Raw genomic sequence first — 18,870 nt, 5'->3', positions numbered from 1 at the left:
CATCGAGGTAGCCCTAATCAAAATCTTGAGTGACATTCTCTGGACTTGTGCCATACTATACTATCACTGATTGTCCTTCTTGACCTCATTGCAACATTTGACACAATCACCAAAGTGTCTATTCACCCCAATGTGTCAGCCAATGTTGGTGGCAGGGCAGGACTACAAAAAATGGACTATGGACTCAACCCATTTAAACTGAGGCACTACAAACTACAGCAAACAGAACTCATTGCCAAAACTGCAGCAATGTCTCCCGATAATGGCAGGATGATTTCTCCAGCAAAATAGAGAGAGTGTAGGATGTATATGGGTAAATTCCAGTCATTTACGCCAGGAGTGGTTGATGGGGGAATTATCGAATCATCTCCATTCTCTCGTTTAATCCCAAGGAAAGATCGGGGGCCTTTTCTCTTGAAAAAAGGAGACTGAAGGGTCACCTGATGGAAGTCTTTAAGGTTGTGAAAGGATTTAATAATCCAATAGGGATTTAAAGAGAAATCTCTAGCAAGTGGTGAGAATGTGGAACTCACTGCCACAGGGAGTGGTTGAGGTGAACAGCATGAATACATTTGAGAGGAAGCTAGATACATACATGAGGAAGAAAGCAATAAGAGGGGTGAAGGCTCATGTGGAGCATAAATACTGGCACTATATGCAGTTGTCAATCACACCATCCTGCTCCAGTGCCTCCTCCTGCTCCTTCCTTGCCAGGGAAGGGTGGCAGTCATTCCAAACACTGCCATGATTCTAGTTCCTGAGAAACGCACACAAAGAGAATGGGAGACAGATTCTTCTCTCTGATACTTTTTTAGCCCACTATCGAACTGCATCTACTCAGCTCAGTCCCTAAATTTTTAGATCACAATGAATCCATGTAGTTTAAAAAAAACACAAGGCGATTGGGGAGCTACAAAATACTAACAGTTCCTCGGATGATGACTCATTCAGACAGATGTTTCTGAGCAGTGTGTATTGCCTGAAGAACACACCTGTCTCCACACTACGTTACTGTCTAGTGCTAATACATTGGTGCTGTTGAATTTTACCTTGTTTTTCTTATATACAGTGTTAATTTTACATTGCAGGAGGAACTTCTATCGGACTGGCCAGGACCTCAGTAACTGCAGCATGTGTCAGAACACTGCCTGTATCATCTACAGGTACAGCAGTTTAGTCATTTATTACTGTCTTTTCTTGTTTATTTACAACAGATTGCATTTATATTGCACCTTTAACCTCCCAATATGCTTCACAGGGGTGTCATCAAACAAAATTTGACACGAGCCACATAAGGAAGTGTTAGGATAGGTGACCAAAAGCTTGGTCAAAGAGGTAAGTTTTAAGGAATGTTTTAAAGGAAAGGATAGGGAGAGATAGAGTGGCAGAAAGAATTAGAGAGGGAACTCTAGAAGCTAAGTAAAAGATGATAGTACAACTCTGTACAATACAGGATGGATGCAACATTGTAGAATGCACATTAGATGGCCAATACTTACCACAAAACGTGTTGTACTTAGCCTGTGCATTTGATTGATATTTGGAAGGATTTAGGTTCAAGGCCCACTCCAGAGACTTGAACAGATAATCCAAGCTTACATTCCAATGCAGTACTGAGGGAGTGCTGCACTGCTGGGAGTGCCGTCTTTCAAATGAGAGGTTAAACTGAGGTCCTAGTCTGCCGTCTCAGGCTGACAAAATAGATTCCATACCACTATTCAAAGAAGAACAGGGGAGTTCTCATGGTGCCCTGGCCAATAATTATCCGACAACCAACATCAATAAAGAGAGGAGATTATCTGATCATTATCATCTTGTTCTTTGTGAGATCTTGCCTTGAGAAAATTGGCTGCCATGTTTCCTACATTGCAGTAGTGGCCATACTTCAAAAATATTTCATTGGCTGTAAATCACTTTGAAATATCCCGAGGTTATGAAAGCTGCTATATCAATGCAAGTTATTTCTTTCTTTACTTCACATGTGTCAATGAGTAACAAAGTGTTAAAATGGGAACTGGAAGGATTCACCAGTGTGGGAAGTTTTAGATATATCTCCCAAGCTAAAACATGACTGAGACACACACAACATTGAGGATGGAAACTTACATCATTCAGAACACCTCAATTCTGGATGGCTGCTCCTAATAGTTTTACATTGAGAAATTAAGATGCAAAGTATTTACAGAATATAGTTTTTTAATTCTGAAATAAGACTGTATTCAAGGCTTTATAATTAAGGCATGTTAAAAGTTCATGAGTATTATTTTTCACCCCAGTTCTCTTTGTTTAAAATTCCTAGAAGGCCATGAATATTCCAGGGCTTCTCCCGCATTCAGTAACCTAGTACCAGCTTGACCAAGTTTTTCTTTATTTGTTCATGGGGTGTAGGAATCATTGGCAAGATCAGCATTTATTGCCCACCTCTAATTGTGAAGGTGGTGGTGAGCCACCATCCTGATTCACTGCAGTCCACGCAGTGTAGATACATCCACAGTGCTGTTCAGAAGGGAGTTTCAAGGGGTTAGTCTTCATCCAGGCTAGTGCCAGAAGGGGGAAGTGTTGTCTTTCAAAGGAGATGTTAAATTGTGGTCCCATCTGCCCTCTCAGGTGAATGCAATAGATCACATGGACACTATTCAGAGAAAATCAGGGTAATTCTCCCTGGTGTCCTGCACAACATTTATCTTTCAATATCATGAAAACAGATTAGCTGGTCATTATCTTAGTGCGGACAATGAGATCTTGTAACACTGGCTGTTTCCTTTCTTTCTCACTGTCTGGTGACCCTGTACCAAGTCTTATCCATGGAGGTTTTGTCAGAGCTCTAGCTATATGGCTGACCTTTTAATGCCTCCTCACTGCTCTTTGGATGACCTGCCTGCTTACCCTCACGCTATTGAGTCCCACCTGGAGAATTGCCAGTTGACCCACTGACCCAACAGGATAGAAAGGATGGGAAATTAGCATTAAAAATTAAACTGCATGGCACAGAATATTCAAATAACTTGTGCTACTTTTGTTCAAAGAAATGTGGATTAAGATGCAATCTGTTGAAATGGGAGGACCTCAGTTTTTCTTCCGAGAGCTATTAGAGACCCATCATGAAAGGAGTTCAAACTATCTCAATCTAGTTCCCAAAGGGTCTTGTACTACAGCACAAAAATGGCCTTCAGCTTCAATACTTGTCTGATGGCAACAAATTCAATATCATTTGCCACAGAAGAGGCACAAACAGGGAGCCTGAGGGAAATGGTAATGTCAGGCTGGAGAAGTAGGCCAATGTTTTTGAGTTTCAGATTCACCTACAAAGGGGCGCCTCCAATTAATTTATAGCAGAACAAAAGGTCTTTAACAGAAAATAAAGATTCTTCAGTTGTTCAGCACTCACTTAATTTCTTGCTATAACTAAAAATAGCCGGTGTTGAGGTTACAGCAGTTTTGACAAGATGGATGAACCTAGATGTCGTGTCTGGTTTGCTGTTCTTTGGCAAGAAATTAGGTAAACAAAGCAATGAAAGTTATGGTGCTTCGGCTCGTTGACTGCTGAATATGATACATTCCACGCTCTCAGATTAGTATTTCTGAAATCGTTTACAGAACTATTCAGCTGATTTTCTTTCTTCCCTGTTTTGATCACTTTGTTCCGTCTAGGACATTGTTATGTTCTGACCTTCGCCCTGCAGTTAGATTGTGATTCAGTGGAGAAACTTTCAGTTCAGGTTATGTGGCTAACTGAGATTCTGCGCTTTGAGCACTTGAAATGTCTTTGAAAAGGATATAAGATGCTCGAGTGGCTTAATACCATCCTCTGCCTCTTGTTCCTTGTATTCAAATCCAGCCCAGCCGAATGGGGTGAGCGTTCCTTCCATCTGTTCGAATTAATGAGTTTGTGACAGAATTCCAAGTGGCCACAAGGCTTAATTCAGGCCTAACTGACACTAAGTTGGGAACCTCACTCAGCATAATGGAGTTGCACTTCTCTGGGGTTAGAGCTGACGCATTTTTTTGGGGGGGTAGAATTGAGTTATTGCTGGGCCTTTCCCTTTTGTTCACAAGGTAGTGAAGAAGCAGGACTTCTACCTTCCACTTTGACACCACAGTAACTCGCAACACACTTTGTTGTTTCTGGACTCAACAGCACAAAGATAGGGAAGATCTTAAAGGGGGTTAAAGATCCGAGTGTTTGGATACTTTGATACTGAAAGCTTCTGACTGGATTGAGTCTTCTGCAGGTAAAGTTCTGGCACCATTATTGGGGGGAATGGAGGTCACTAGTGAACTACACTCACTCCATCCCAGGGGATTTTTCACATCTACCTCAGGACCCAACACCACCCCTTTCCCTGGGGAGATGAGGGTTCCTGGGAGATGTCAGTCAAGACTACTGAACTGAGGTGAAAGCCTGAACCTTGGCACCACTCTTCTCACCACCCCAGCATCTACATGCAGCAGGCAACCTTCTTAGATGAGTCATCAGGAGGAAACTTCAGCCAAAGTGGGAAAAGAACGGGTGGTCTTGCTGTCTAATTTTTGCCCCCATATTCTTCAGCAACTAGATCCAATTTAGGGTGGGACTGCAGAGCACAATCCAACTCTTTTACTCTGAAGGTGCCCAGGAGAGCTGGAGATTTACACCGAGTGCCCAGAGTGAAAACTGTCCCATTTACCAGAGCTAAGCCCTCACCCCAGGTCAGTTCAAAATTCAAAGAGAAACAGCATGTGAAGATTGTAAACTAGCTGTGCACTATTAGGCTGCCAATCCCTAGTGTCACTTACAGATAAGCATCAAGACTGCACACAGCATATCACACATTATAACCAAAGTCTCCTAGGAACATTGGAAACCTTTGGAACAGAATAATCTCATTTAGTCCAACATGTTTTCTGGTTGCTCTCATGATATCTCTATTTCCTCTTCCTGATATCTAGTGGCCTCCTTATCCAATTCTATGATTTGCTTCAGCACCCCTAGCCATTTATTCCATAACACTTTACCCTTTGTGTGAAATCATTGTGCCTGAATTCCTTATGAGTTCCTAAACTGGGAATGGGGTCCCTGAAATCTGAGCCCTTTGTCCAAGTCAGATCAACTCACTTCATTCACTGTGTGCATGGTCAACATTTTCACATAGCAAACTCTAAATATGCAAAACAAGATATATTGAGTGCCTGAGAACAGACAAGAGTATAACTGCAAAACACTGCATGTGCATATGTAATGCCTTCTAAATTATTCAGTGGAAAGTGTCGGCACTTCATCCTCACTTACTAGGTTTAAGAGCAGTATTTTGTACTCTAAATGCAGTTGCCCCGAAACCCCCCGAGATTCTTCCTCGTCTCTGCCATCCACCTCTTAAAAAGCAAGTCGTAGCAAAGAGATGGGGCTAGAAACAGGTCTTCATATGCCAGAAGTTCCAGCTCAAGCAGCAAGCTAAGTCATAACTCAAATGGAACAGTGCCGTCAAATAAGTCCACTGGGCACTCTTAGGACTAGCTCAGGATTCAGGGAGAAATTTCAGTGTTTCTCTTTCTTAGGAGCATTTACAGGCATAGAGTTCAAAGACAAAGATGTCATGCAAACCCTTTTTAAATCACTGGTTATGCTACAGCTAGAGCATTGCATAAAATTGTGGGCACCACATCTTAGAAAGAATATCAAGAGGGCACAGAGGAGATTAGCCAGAATAATGTAAGGAATGAGAGACTTCAGTTAAGCAGAGACACAAAGGACCTGGAGTGCTATCCTTACAGCTGAGAACATTAAGAGGAGTTTTGATAGAGTGATTCAACACTACAAATGGCTTTGATAGAACAGATAGGGAGAAATTGTTTCCATTGGCAGGTGAAACAATAACCAGAGGGCACAGTTTTAAGGTAATTGGCAAACCGACCAGATGATGAGTATTTTAATGCAGCAAGCTGTTATGATCTGGAATGCATGGTCTGAAAAGAGCATGTTCAATACACATTCAAAAGGAAAATGGATATATATCTTGAAAAAGAAAAAAACTTGCAGTGCTGTAATGAAAAAATTGGAGAATGGGACTAATTAAATAGCTCTTCCTAATTGAATGGCCTCCTTCTGTGCTGTTTCATTCTACAACTGGTCCCAAAAAGGATTCAACCCTCATCACAGGTACTGCTCTCGTTTTCATTCCTGTTTACAAAGCAACTGGCTGTGTTCCAGTGATTGAGTACTGTAAACACTAACAACTGACTTGACTGTGACCTAATCAGTTGCTGGCGTGAACAGACTGTTCACAGTGAAAGTTGGGTTTTTTTTGAGAAAGAACAGATGGCTTGCTTGCGCATTATTGCACACCGCTGGTAAACCAAATGTGCTCACCACTGGAATGGTTTCCAACCCAATCTGGAGTGCAGTTCCTGCCAGTGGAAGTACTTGTTGCAGATAGCAGGCATCGTGTCAGTGGTTCAACTCACAGGGCTAACTGTGAGAGCGAGAGAGCTGCGAAAGGAAGCATTCACATTTCTATAGCACCTTTCATTTCTGCAGGATGTCCTAAAATGCTTCACAGCGAATTAATTACTTTTAAAGTGTGGACGATGTTGTACTTAGGCTGTTTGTGCACAGCAAGGTCCCACAAATGTCAGTGAGATAAGCGACAAGTTATTTTATATCAAGGAGACTCCCCCTGCTCTTCTTTGTACGCTGCAATATAATGTTTTACAGGCACCTGCAAAAGCAGACTCATCTGAAAGCAACTTAGTACTGATCTGGACTGTCAGCCTAGACTTTATGCTCAAGCCTCTGGGATGGGATTTGAACCCATGACCTTCTGACTCAGAAGGTGAGCATACTTCCAACTTATCCACAACTGCCACATCATGTTGGACCTCACGCAATATAGATCCACTGCTGTTAGCCAGATGCCTGTGTCTCAGTCATTCACCTGTCCCTAGACAAAGCACACCAATCTTCCCCAAATGCACAGGTGTCTTGAGGAATAGGGCACGGATCTCCCGGAGCATTGCCATTCGCTGCCAGGGAGAGTCTCATGATTATTATTTCCCAACTCTGGCCTGGTGATGCCACCCCCACCACAGTAGTGTGTCAGGATTGACTGGTGTGTCAGGAGAAATTGAGGGAAGCTGTGGAGAATGGGTTGGATGTAGCAGGGCGAGTGGGAATGCTGCCAAGAAACGGGAACCCACTAAAGGAGTGGGTGAAGCCTGGGAACATTACTATAGAGGTTACTAATAGAGATGGGGACTGAGGATTCTGACTGGAAGAGCCAAAAGGCAAGGAAGAAGGAGGTTTCTTAGACCTGGGCTATCAAACTATGGGATGCCTCACTACAGTGGTTATTGAGGCAGACAATATTGTAGTTTCAAAGGGAATAGGATAAGCATTCAATAAGGAGGGGTATGAAAAATATCCACAGGAAAATGTCCTTTGCAATCTCTCAGTTTATTTCAGCTTGACCTTTAATTCCCTCTTTAAAATCCCACCTGTCATCCCACTTCTAACTCCTCCTTTAAGATGCTCTTTAAAACCTACCTATCTGACCAAACATTTGGTCATCTCTCCGAATACCTCCACCTGTCTTGGTGTCCAATTTCATTCAGTGACGTTCCTGTGATGCACCTCATGATGTTTTACCACATTAAAGGCAATATTAAAATGCAAGTGGTTGTTGTTGTACCTGCCAGTTTTGCTGTATGAAGTCCAAGCCTCCGACTGAGGCTCCCAGTTCAGAGCTGTTACCTTCATACTGAACTCAAGTGCAGAGTCCGAGGGGATAGGGAGAGAGAGAGGTGAGACCCAGTAAAAGTGGCATCAACTGAGAAGCGTGACTACACCTTGTGCAGTGCAAAGGTATTGTGGCTATAGTTTCACTGTAAATATCAGTAGGTTATACTTATTACTACCATTTGCACATAGACTATCAGCGAGTTTATGTATTACCTTTAGTTAGGAGAGAAATTTGAGTGTTATCGGCATCGCTACAGTAAAATGTCTGTTATCCAGCACTCTGCCAATCGGAATTCTGGGGTTGGGTTTGTTTTTTGACTGGAAATTACTGGTAGTTGCTATCGGTGAGCTGTCTGCAGCACCATCTCCCCTCACTCGATTCACACAATCCCACACCTCTTGTGGGAACCTCAATACCCATGTGATCATCCTGGAGTTTTCTCACTGGATGAAATTGCAGAACTCACCTCACCTCTCAGTTAACCGGCATATTTGATGAAGCGGCATCTCCCGTTCACGGAGTGCGCCGGATAACAGAGATTTTCCTGCATTAGCTATTGGTGAAATTTCAATGAGCCACCAATAGTTACTGGTGAAATGAAAGTTTTCCCTATCAATGGTTTCCCCTCCAGCCTTCCCACTTTACTTGCTCACGACAGGCTGCCTAGTTCACGCACAACAACTGCTGGCACAAAACCGTGAGTAAAGATACTCAACTTAGGGCCCAACTTCTGTAAGGTCACATTTGCAGAAGGTATGCGATGAAAGGTCATGTGATTGGGCAACACACAATGGTCAGATATCAGAACACCAGGTGATCAAGCCTCGAGGTACATCTCTGACGAGGGTTGGCAGCCCAATTCTCTAGGTTAGACCTAAGGTCAGAGCCTCTTCTCATCCTAACATCCACACACCTTTCACTTTATAGCAGGAGTCACTCAGATGCAAATGGCTGATTTTCCTTGCACAGGCCCCATTAGCCCAAAGATACTGAGGCCAATTAAAGCCCAACAACAGCTACCCTTGTAGGCTGCGGAGAAGTATAAACATTTATAGATATATGTTCACTTGTGGAGTAGTTGATGTATTAACAGCAGGGTGATGCGTTACAGCAGAAAATTATATTGATGTAGATTCAAGAAAAGTTACCCATTTTTATTTAGTGATATATTTATATATATTCTATTCAGATTAATGCCAGTGCTAATATGTTCCAGCAGATCCCCAAGGCTAGGCATTTTGTTCTAATACGATACACTGTGTAGATAAGCAGAAAACACACAGGAATAATTGAACATTTACACATAAAAAAATCAATCCTTTGAGGAGTCATTAAACTAAGACTAGAGCTAATTTTACTAATGAGGCCTTAGAGGATCTAGGCAAGCCCCCGAAGTCCTAAAGCTATAAATCCGGTAGCTTAGTCCTCTGATACCAGGGATCAGTCACATGGCTCTTCTCTGAAGTGTCTCTAGACCTTAATGATTCTCTTGTGCCCAGAAACAGCACAGTATTCAGCAGCTGTGTACGCTTCAAGAGCACTCACATTCTACTTGGCTCTGCCATTTGATCTAACTCACTGGTTGCTGCAGTGTGGCGCTTGTGCACATCAAGTGCCAAGTCTACTGCAACCTCCAGATCAACGGAGGTGAAAAGAGGCTCAACCACAGTAGTTTAGTTCAGAGGTTGTTGGGAATGGTGATGAATATCTGACCATTGAGAAATCCACATCTGAGACTGCCTTGTCCAGTCCAGTTGATGAAGGCAGTTGGCAAAAGTCTTGTGTAAAAACGCCCACACAACAGACTTCAACCACTTTAGCTTTGCTCTGCTAGAATTCAATAGGAAGTTGGTGGAAAATTATTATGTCTTTGGCCTGAGAATGCCAAGAGACAAACGTTGATGTTCACGACTTTGCACAATCATTCATCGTGAGATGCATTCCAACTGTTCAAAGATAATGCCTTTTTTATGGTACACGTACTGTGTAATAAAAAAGTTCTGCAAGGTGGATAGTGTGAGATATTAAAGGGCTCAGTGCTGCAGTAAAACCCGTTTGAGTTGGTAGGGTGGAGCCAGCATTTCATACAGAGTTCCTCATGACTCCATCAGCCCAAATGGGAATGATACAAGTCAGAAAGATGCTCTCTGTTAAAACTTGCTGCCTCATTAAAAATAATATAGTCACTACGAAGGAGGATTCATTGAATGATACAGCACATAATAAGGCCATTCAGCCCATTGTGCCTGTTCCACACCCACTCCCCTACTCTTTCACCATTGCCCTGAATTGTATTCCTTTTTATATATATGTCCAATTCCCTTTTGAGAATTATTATTGAATCTGTTTCGATCAACCTTCCAGCGCAATACATTCCCGATCAGAACAATTCACAGCCTAAACAAACATTTAATCTCCCCTTTAGTTCTTTTGTTAATTATTTTAAATCTGTTAGCTCTGATTATTAAACCTCCTGTGTAAATGATTTCTCCCTAGGTACTCTACCAAACCTCCTCAAAATTGTAAACACCTCGAATAAATCTCCATTTAACCTCTCTACCCTAAAGAGAACAATCCCAGCTTCTCTATGTCATGTTACTATACAAGACACAAGGCACCAATCACTCATAAAGGATTGGGTAAACACATTGTGGATTCATTTATTAAGACAAGGCACATGAGAACAGTTATAAATAGGTATAAAGCTTGAAGACATCTGCTCAAAACTAAAGTGAAACTAAGACTGGATCACATGACATTTCCCTTCTAGTGATCTCATGCTCCCTTGAAGGCACATTACAACATCCCCCTTCTTTTAAAGGTACTTTCCCCCTTCCAAAAAAGTGTAACTATTAACATGTTCATGTTTAGTTAGAACTGATAAATCTATGAGTCTCTAAAGCGTAACGGTAATCTGCTGGTACGCCCAGATCCTGCAGTGGTAATCTTGCCTGGAGATTTCTTTAATTGCTCACAGTGATCTGTGGAATTGTCATTCTTGGATGTTGTTCCTGGTGCATTTGGAATCTTGTCCTAGATGAAACAGAACTGTACAGTGATTGAGGAGCTGGAATGGATCTGATTTGGCCTCAGTTATGCCTCACTGTTGTGCCTTTGTGTGTTATGACTTCATAGGACCTTTGTTCCAGAAGCAAATCCTTGTCAACTCGGCTGGTTGCCATGTACCTTCTGTGGGATCTTGGATGCAAACTTGTTGTCCCAACTGTAAACTTGGTAATTCTGTACCCGCATTATTATCGTACACGTTGGTCATCTTCTCTTGTGGTTTAAAAGTAGCTCTCTAGTTTATGAGAGAGTAGAATAGGTAAGAGTAGGTAAATTGATGCATACTGGGCTGCCAAACATGAGCTCTGGTGATGGAATGGCTGCACTTAAAGCTGTCGCTCTCAGGTGTAACATTGCAATGTGTAGATCTTGCTTGGTCTGCCGACATTTGAGAATTAGGGATTTCACCATTCAATTCATTCATTCAGCTAGGCCATTAAATCTAGGGGAATGAGGAGAAGAAGTAGTGTGATCAATATTCCACTTCTCACACATATCCTGGAATGGCTTACCAATAAATTGTGTACTGTTCTCCATAATGATCTCTCTAGGCATACCAAATAAACTGAAAATAGCATTTAAAGTGTGTGTGACAGTTGTGCTTGACTTATTGTGCAATTGTTGAATAATGTGGTACTTAGTAAAATAGTTGACAATGATGATGAAGTCATTGCCGTGGGCATGAAGGACATTGGATGTGATTGGACCAAGGATAGGTCGGAACTTCATATGGAATCAATGGTACTTTGTGCTGACTTGGCATATGCTCTTGACATGCCTCGCACTTCTTGATGACAACTTCAATGTCATCGTTCATACCTGGCCCATAGACAGTCTCTCTTGTGAGTCTTCTTGTCTTCTTGATCTATGCCCACGTGAGAGTGATAAAGTTGTTGAAGAATATCTGGTCACAAAGATTCCCCATATGATGACCGCCTGCCTTTAAAAATGACTCTCTGGGAGATGCCTAGCTTCACGATAAGGTCAAAATTGCCTCATGTACTCATGAACATGCTGAATTGAATCAGGCTGTTCTTCAATGATGGCTTTCCACAGTTTCTATAATGGAGAATCTTTCGTGATTTCTTCTTGTAGCTGCTGGCATTTGCATTGTGTAAAATGAACCAGATCGACTGACAGACTTGCATTCTCCTACAAGTATAATGTTGCAGCTCTCTTGAAATTGCTAATTTTGTCGAAACATTCTGGATGTTATCAAACCTGCCGACAAGGGTGGTGCTGCTGTTGTCTGGTATGCTGACCTCTACCTCACAGAAGCTGAGTGCCAACTCTCAGACACTTCTTCCTATCTCCTCCTGGATCATGACCCCCACCATCGAACATCAAGCCATTGTTTCTAGGACTGTCACTGATGCCAATAGCTCAGGAGATCTTCCCTCTACAGCTTCCAACCTCTGTCCCCCAATCACGCCCATCCCACTTCTACCTCCTTCAGCAAAATTCACAAACAGGGCTGTCTTGGTAGACCCATCATTTCAGCCTGTTCCTGCCCCACGGAACTTATTTCTTCCTATCTTGACTCTATTCTCTCTACCCTTGTCCAGTTTCTTCCCACCTACATATGTGATTCCTCTGACACCCTGTGTCATATCAACAATTTCCAGTTTCCTGGCCCTAACCACCACCTCTTCATTAATCCCTCTACACCTCCGTCCTCCACCAGGACAGCCTGAGGACTCTCCGCTTCCTCCTTGAACAGAGGCCCAAACAATCCCCGTCCACCACCACTCTCCCCCACCTTGGCTGAACTTGTTCTCTCACTGAACAATTTCTCCTTTAACCACATACCTTGCAGAAGTGATGGAAAGCTGGGTGTTTCCTTGGTGCATGCAGAATGCCACACCTTCCACATGTCTCGCTAGGTTTAGGTGTTCTAGTGAGTGCGTTAACAACTGGGGTTCTACTTAGGACCTGTAAGCTTGTTGACCTGTGAGGATCACTTCGTACTTAAGTCCATCCTTGAGTAGCTCTTCGATGCTATACATTTTTGGCTTGTCTAGCAGATCTTGCTGGAATTCTTCCATGGGTGTGGAGGCAATCACCAACTCAACAATTCTGTCTGGTAGCTCTACATTTGAAAAATAACAGTACGTACTCTTTTCTCTGCATCTGTTGGCAACATGGTCTACAAATTCCATAACAAAAACAGAATTACCTGGAAAAACTCAGCAGGTCTGGCAGCATCGGTGGAGAAGAAAAGAGTTGATGTTTCGAGTCCAACATGACCCTTCAACAGAACTGAAGTATAGTTAGGAGAGGGGTGAAATATAAGCTGGTTTAAGGTGGGGGGCGGGGGGAGAGAAGTTGAGGGTGGGGTGGTTGTGGGGACAAGCAAGCAGTGATAGGAGCAGATAATCAAAAGATGTCACAGACAAAAGGATCAAAGAGGTGTTGAAGGTATTATCTAAGAAAAGTGCTAATTAAGAATGGATGGCAGGACACTCAAGGTACAGCTCTAGTAGGGGTGGGGTGGAAAGACTGACTGACAAGGTATTAGTTGTAGATTTAAAAATAATGGAAATAGGTGGGAAAAGAAGAATCCATATAAATTATTGAAAAAAAAAGGGAGGGGGAAGAAACGGGGTGGGGATGGGGAAAATTCCATAGGCTGTTGTCAAAATGACATGAACTCTAGTCGTTGAATACAAAAGTTTACTGGATTCTGAACCGGTCTTCCAATGTAGTCCATATCTTTTGGGGATCATTTAGCTCTTCTTTTGTTAATCCTGATGTGTTCAGCCTGTGTGGACCTTCATTCCCAATTGCTAGATGAATTTTTATGGTTTGCTTCTCTGGTTCAGACACATCTCAATCAAGAAACCATAGCTTTGTACACTGTTTAAACATCTTGGGATAGTAGGTCAGCTGCATCCCAATTCAAACTGGGGAATTTTGTGGACATTCTGACAATATTCCTTTGCCCTTTCTTCTCCTGTAGTACCTGGGACGTGTTGCTGTAGCCGCTTTCATGTGCTTTTCCGAAGGTCCACTCAAAGACTAGTTGTGGTGGCAACACACCACTAAGTAATGGCATCTTTGCTTTTTACTCAATTTATTGTTCAGCAGCTCATAAAGCCACCTGTTGTAATCCCAACCTTCTCTGGCTCAATTTTGATGACTTTTTTTTTTGTTTGACTGTCCCTTGCCCACTATCAACCTGACCCACACCCTGGTCACTCACCCATCCTGACTGAGCTAACATGGTGCTGGTCCTCTCAATATGCTTCACCACTCATGGAACTGACAGGCTCTGCACTGCAGTCTCACCATGAGGGATCCCTCTGCTTACCAGCTCTTTATTTGAGCGCTAGCTCGACACTGTATCTTCAAGGCTTTTCTTTGCAGTCAGCACACTGCATTTTCAACACTCTCTGATGCTGTGACTTTGTTGCAGTCTGACCAAAACATCGAGGGTCTTCTCATGCCATGTGGTATGATCTAAGGCAGTTCACCATGTCGTAGCTGTATTTAATCTTGCTGCCATCTGTTTTACCACCACTGATTAACATGTTGTTTTATTCTAATGATATAATACCTTAAGCTTATTTACTGTACAATACACAAGACACCAATCACTCATAAGGGATTGGGTAACACATTGTGGGCTGCTTTATTAAGTCCAGGCACATGAGAACAGTTATTTATAGTATAAAGCATGAAGACATCAGAGCTGTGTATGTGCTCTGCTCAAAGCAAAAATGAAACTAAGACTGGATCACATGATACATTTCCCTTTGAATAATATCATGCTGATATCCCTTAAAGGCATATGATAACACTCTAGTCTCTCCACATAACTGAAACCTTGCAGTCGTTGTAATGTTTCAAGTAACATAGTAAATTTTCTCTGAGTATTTTTTTTTCTGGATGCCATCTGTTATTCTGATCAAAAGTTGACTAAAAGGAATATTCCAGAAATTTTCAGCATCATAGTGGAATCTATTAATTCTCACCCCAACACCCCCCACCTTCTGGAGTTGATTTTCATACTAGGTTCTAAAATGGACTGTTTGTACAATTTGCACTGGTTGTTCTGCTGTGTGGATCTTCCCCAGAGGCTTTGGCCCTTCTCTCCTGTAGCCCCTACCCAAGGCCAAGTGCATTAATTGAGGTTCGAACTGGGCGTCTCATCCTCTGACCAAATTCTCATTCTTCATGTGTGAGCGACGACCTGAAGTTCCTGCTTTAGTGCTGCCGGTGTAGCTGTATGTAAATACCAGGGAATTCCACACCCAACCATGGAAAATCTTGGACCAGGACTGAGGGATTCCCCCGTCTGTGCTCTCAGCATGCACCGTGATTGCTGAGCTGAATATTCCTGCCCTGAGTGTTGGCGGATTGTTCCTCATGAGGGTTGGGGGTTGTTGGGGGGCAGGGGTGGGGGGTTAATGTAAGGGAAGAAACATACATTGCATCTGAGCACAATAATTTCCTTGTCTGATATGCATTTTCCAGCAGGATAAGAATTTAGTGTCCCACCCCACCCCACCCCACCGGCAGGGAGTTTGGAGGCATTTAATCAGGCAGGAGGGTGTGGGGTAAGGATCCTGCCACCTTTCCATCTCCGCTTGATTAAGTCCAGGATGGGAAAGCTCATGGACGGCCTTCCCATCTAGATGCTAAAGTGGCTCGTAAGTGGCTAGTGACCTAGGGTATTTTGCCACTGTTTCCAAAGCCCCCTGATTGGCATGTATGCCCATCCAGCATCCAATATGGACAGAAAGGGCCAAATTTTACTGCCAGCATTGGGAAGCTGATGTCAGAATCATATCTGGATCCTGACCTTGCTCGACCTTGTAGACTGCCAGCTGAATTTTACAGGAGGCGGCCAATTAGCAAGCTGCGTCAGCATGCACTGTCCAATTCTGGATGGAGGGTGGGGTCCAGAGGCAGGAGCTCAGAATGGCATGGACTTACTGTGTGACCAGCGGGAGAGCTGCTGAGTCCCAAGTAGCAGGAGCAGCAGGGAAGCACAGCAGCAATCATCAGCATCAGGGTAGCGACTAAGATCCCATGAAGTTCATGGTGATTGGAGACATCCATCTCCAGGAATCCTACAGAGAATGGCAAGGGTGTGAGATGGCAAGACAGCAGCTTTGCCATTTTCCACTGATATCAGTTAAATCTCATTCGTCTGTAGCACATCCTCCACTTCCCAGTATGTAGCCGTCTTTTTTATTTGCTGGGGTGCAGATACAGCAGGGGCCCCATGTGATGCTGGCAAAATGGTGGTGCAGGGAGGGAAATTGTCCTCTCCATTCACCTCTGTAAACCTCATGAGGAGGTGGCAACACATTGGGCATCGCGCCTCTGTCTTCTAGCCTGAATTTGCCAGCCCACCAGCCTCTAAAGCTGCCAATGGTTCTCCAGGAAAATTCCCTGCCAAAGAACCCACAAAGAAGGTTCTGGGTTCAAGCTCTGCTCAGGGGACGTGAGCGTATAATCTAGGCTGTCACTTCAGAGCAGTCCTGAGGGATTTGCCTATTGTTGAAGTTATGCTCTTCAGAAGAGACATTAAACAAGGTGGATGTGAAAGACCCCACGGTACTACTGGAAGGAGAGCAGGGGAGTTCTTCCAGTGTCCTGATCAGCACTTACCCTTCAACCAACATCACAAAGAAATATTATCTGGCCATTATCAAAGTGCTGTATGAAATTGGCTGCTCCCTTTTCTATATTACAACAGTGACAGCACTTCAAAAGTTCTGCATTGGTTATAAAACAGGTTGCTATATAAATGCAAGTTCTATAACTCAACAAGTAGTGTTTTAAGTTTTTCCTCCCCCTGGTGTTTACAGGTCCTACATGTACTGGACTTTGCAAGAGGATTCTTCACTAACCAGCAAGTTTACATTTCTTCCCAGAGTAATGCTATACATTACTTCACAATTCCTTTATTAATATTGATTCATAGATTTTTACAGAAGATGTAACTTGTTCTTTAGCCATTTTACTTTAGCACTGTAAAACACAAAGTAGTGTGTGCACACTTTAGAAATAAGAGGCAGGGTCATTTGTAAGCATTTAGTTCCTTACGGTGAACAATTGTCTTGTCAATCTCTCTGCTGAAATGAGCCTTTGGCTCAATGGTAATATTCGCCCTAGAGTTGGGAAGGTGCAGGGTTCAAATCCTGCTCAGAAGAGTTCTGATGACTGAATTTAGCATTTCATCCAGTGGGACACTTAGGTCTGGTGGGTGTGGGTGGCCTCCCCCTTCATTGTATTGGGTTGATCCCAGCTGTATTTGATCAACCATCCTAATGGCCGGTATAAAGATGGAAAGTGCCATAGAAGGAGTGTTCATATTGCAGCCAGTCAGCATGCAAATCCTGCTTTACTTCATACATCAAGGGAAGAGTGTGGAGAAACTAGAAATACTACAGCATTCATCTCAGATCAATTGCTGTAATCCAGTTCAAGTAAAATAAAATCAACATCTTTCTGACAGGAAAAAACAACTTGTTCTCTGCAGGAATTTAGTGCCTCAGAAATAATAACAGTGATGAGGAACAATGCTGGCCTAGATTTGTGGAGCTACTTCAGGCTTTAGTCAACCAAAATACCTGAACGCAGAGATGATTGATGAGGATATTATCAATAACTGACATCCTGTCAGTTGAATCATTTGCATTGAGGACCATTTCCACTGCTCCAGGAAGGCAAAAAAGATAATTTGATAAAGTTTTTTTTTAAATTGTGAAGGGTTTTAATAGAAAGAGTAAGAAAAAACTGATTGGGGAGTAAATGATGAGAGTTATAGTCAGAAGATGGCAGGATGACCAAACCTTCTCAGCCAACAAAGCACGTTTGAAGTACTTTAATGGCTGCTGTTACATAAGGAAACACAATAACTGATTTATACACAGCAAGACCCCACCAATAACAATGTGATAATGGCCAGATAATGAGTTTTCATTTGGTTGGTTGAGGGATAAGTATTGACCAGGACACCAGATAGGACTCTCCTGCTCTTCTTCGGTTAGTGCCGAGGGATCTTTACATCCACCTGTGGAGGACAGTTGGGGGTTCAGTTTAATGTCTCAGCCAAATGACGGCACCTCTAACAGTGCAACACTCCCTCAGTTCTGCACTGGAGTGTCAGCCTGAATAATGTACTCATGTCTTAGTGGAACCTGAATTCACAACCTTCTGAATCAGAAATCAGTACCACTGAGCAAAGGCTAACACTTAAACTCTGTTATTAAGAGAGTGAGGAAGGATGTTCGAAAAAGTCTTTATATAGAATGTTGTCAGAGTATAGAATGGTTTGTCAGAAGGAGTTTTTAATGCCAAGATAAGTGCATCTTTTAAGGGCAGTTTGGAAACAACATTTAAAGCTGGAGAAGAAAGAAGGCTATGGGAGAGAAAGCGTGGCACTGAGATTATTTATGGATTAGCATAGCAAAGGGCCAGCACAATCATCATGGGCCGAATGACCACCTTGTGTTTTATAAACTTAGATCTATCAAAATATGAAACTTTTTGAATCTCAGCTTTGTTAACCATGATCAGATGCCATATAATTTACTGACCATTACCTACCCTACACAGAGTAGAAGCTACCACTAAGAATTAGAATGTCAAATATACTACGTAGCCTTAAAGGTATGGTACGGTATAACACTATACCATGTAGGTCAGAAAGTATCAGGCCCAATCCTTAGGCCTTGCTGCATGCTACAGGTCTCTGTGCTCCTAAATTAACATCACATTATGTTCACCAATGAAGCCATCAGTGATCAAGTAGCTGACTCCCCCTCATCGCCTCACCTCGCACATGCACATACAAGCTACCAAAATGCAACAGGAGCCCAGTTTCAGCAGAACAAAAAGAGGAGAAAACTGGGAATAAAAAAAACATTGACCACAAACAAAATGAATTCTAGCATTGCATAGTTTGACAAAACAACACTAATACATGCCAGGAAATTACTGTAAACTGAGACATTAAACAGTGCCATGGTTTCCTGTTGACTTTGATCATGGATTGTGAATTTGCCCCTAGGGGATGAATATGACGTTCGAGTTTGGCTGGTCATTATAGAAACTATCAGATATTCATTTTTAT

The 18,870-nt window shown here is 42.7% G+C and overlaps 2 protein-coding genes across 5 annotated transcripts in view; one reads left to right on the top strand and one right to left on the bottom strand.

Annotated features, from left to right (window-relative positions):
* The window catches only part of dock2 (dedicator of cytokinesis 2), a 634,661-nt gene that overhangs the window by 290,730 nt on the left and 325,061 nt on the right, over nucleotides 1-18,870 (bottom strand). The window lies entirely within an intron of this gene.
* The window catches only part of LOC144685723 (protein INSYN2B-like), a 120,250-nt gene that overhangs the window by 32,808 nt on the left and 68,572 nt on the right, over nucleotides 1-18,870 (top strand). For all 4 annotated transcript variants that reach the window (XM_078550545.1, XM_078550541.1, XM_078550543.1 and 1 more), the window contains exon 3: nucleotides 1,089-1,163. In XM_078550545.1, the coding sequence (XP_078406671.1) occupies nucleotides 1,089-1,163 (75 nt within the window). The remainder of the gene's footprint in view (nucleotides 1-1,088; nucleotides 1,164-18,870) is intronic.

The sequence above is a fragment of the Cetorhinus maximus genome, chromosome 10 (genome assembly GCF_964194155.1).
Source record: "Cetorhinus maximus chromosome 10, sCetMax3.hap1.1, whole genome shotgun sequence".
Lineage (NCBI taxonomy): Eukaryota > Metazoa > Chordata > Chondrichthyes > Lamniformes > Cetorhinidae > Cetorhinus > Cetorhinus maximus.
Note: the sequence above shows the minus strand (reverse complement) of the source record. Positions and strands in the feature narration are given on the sequence as shown.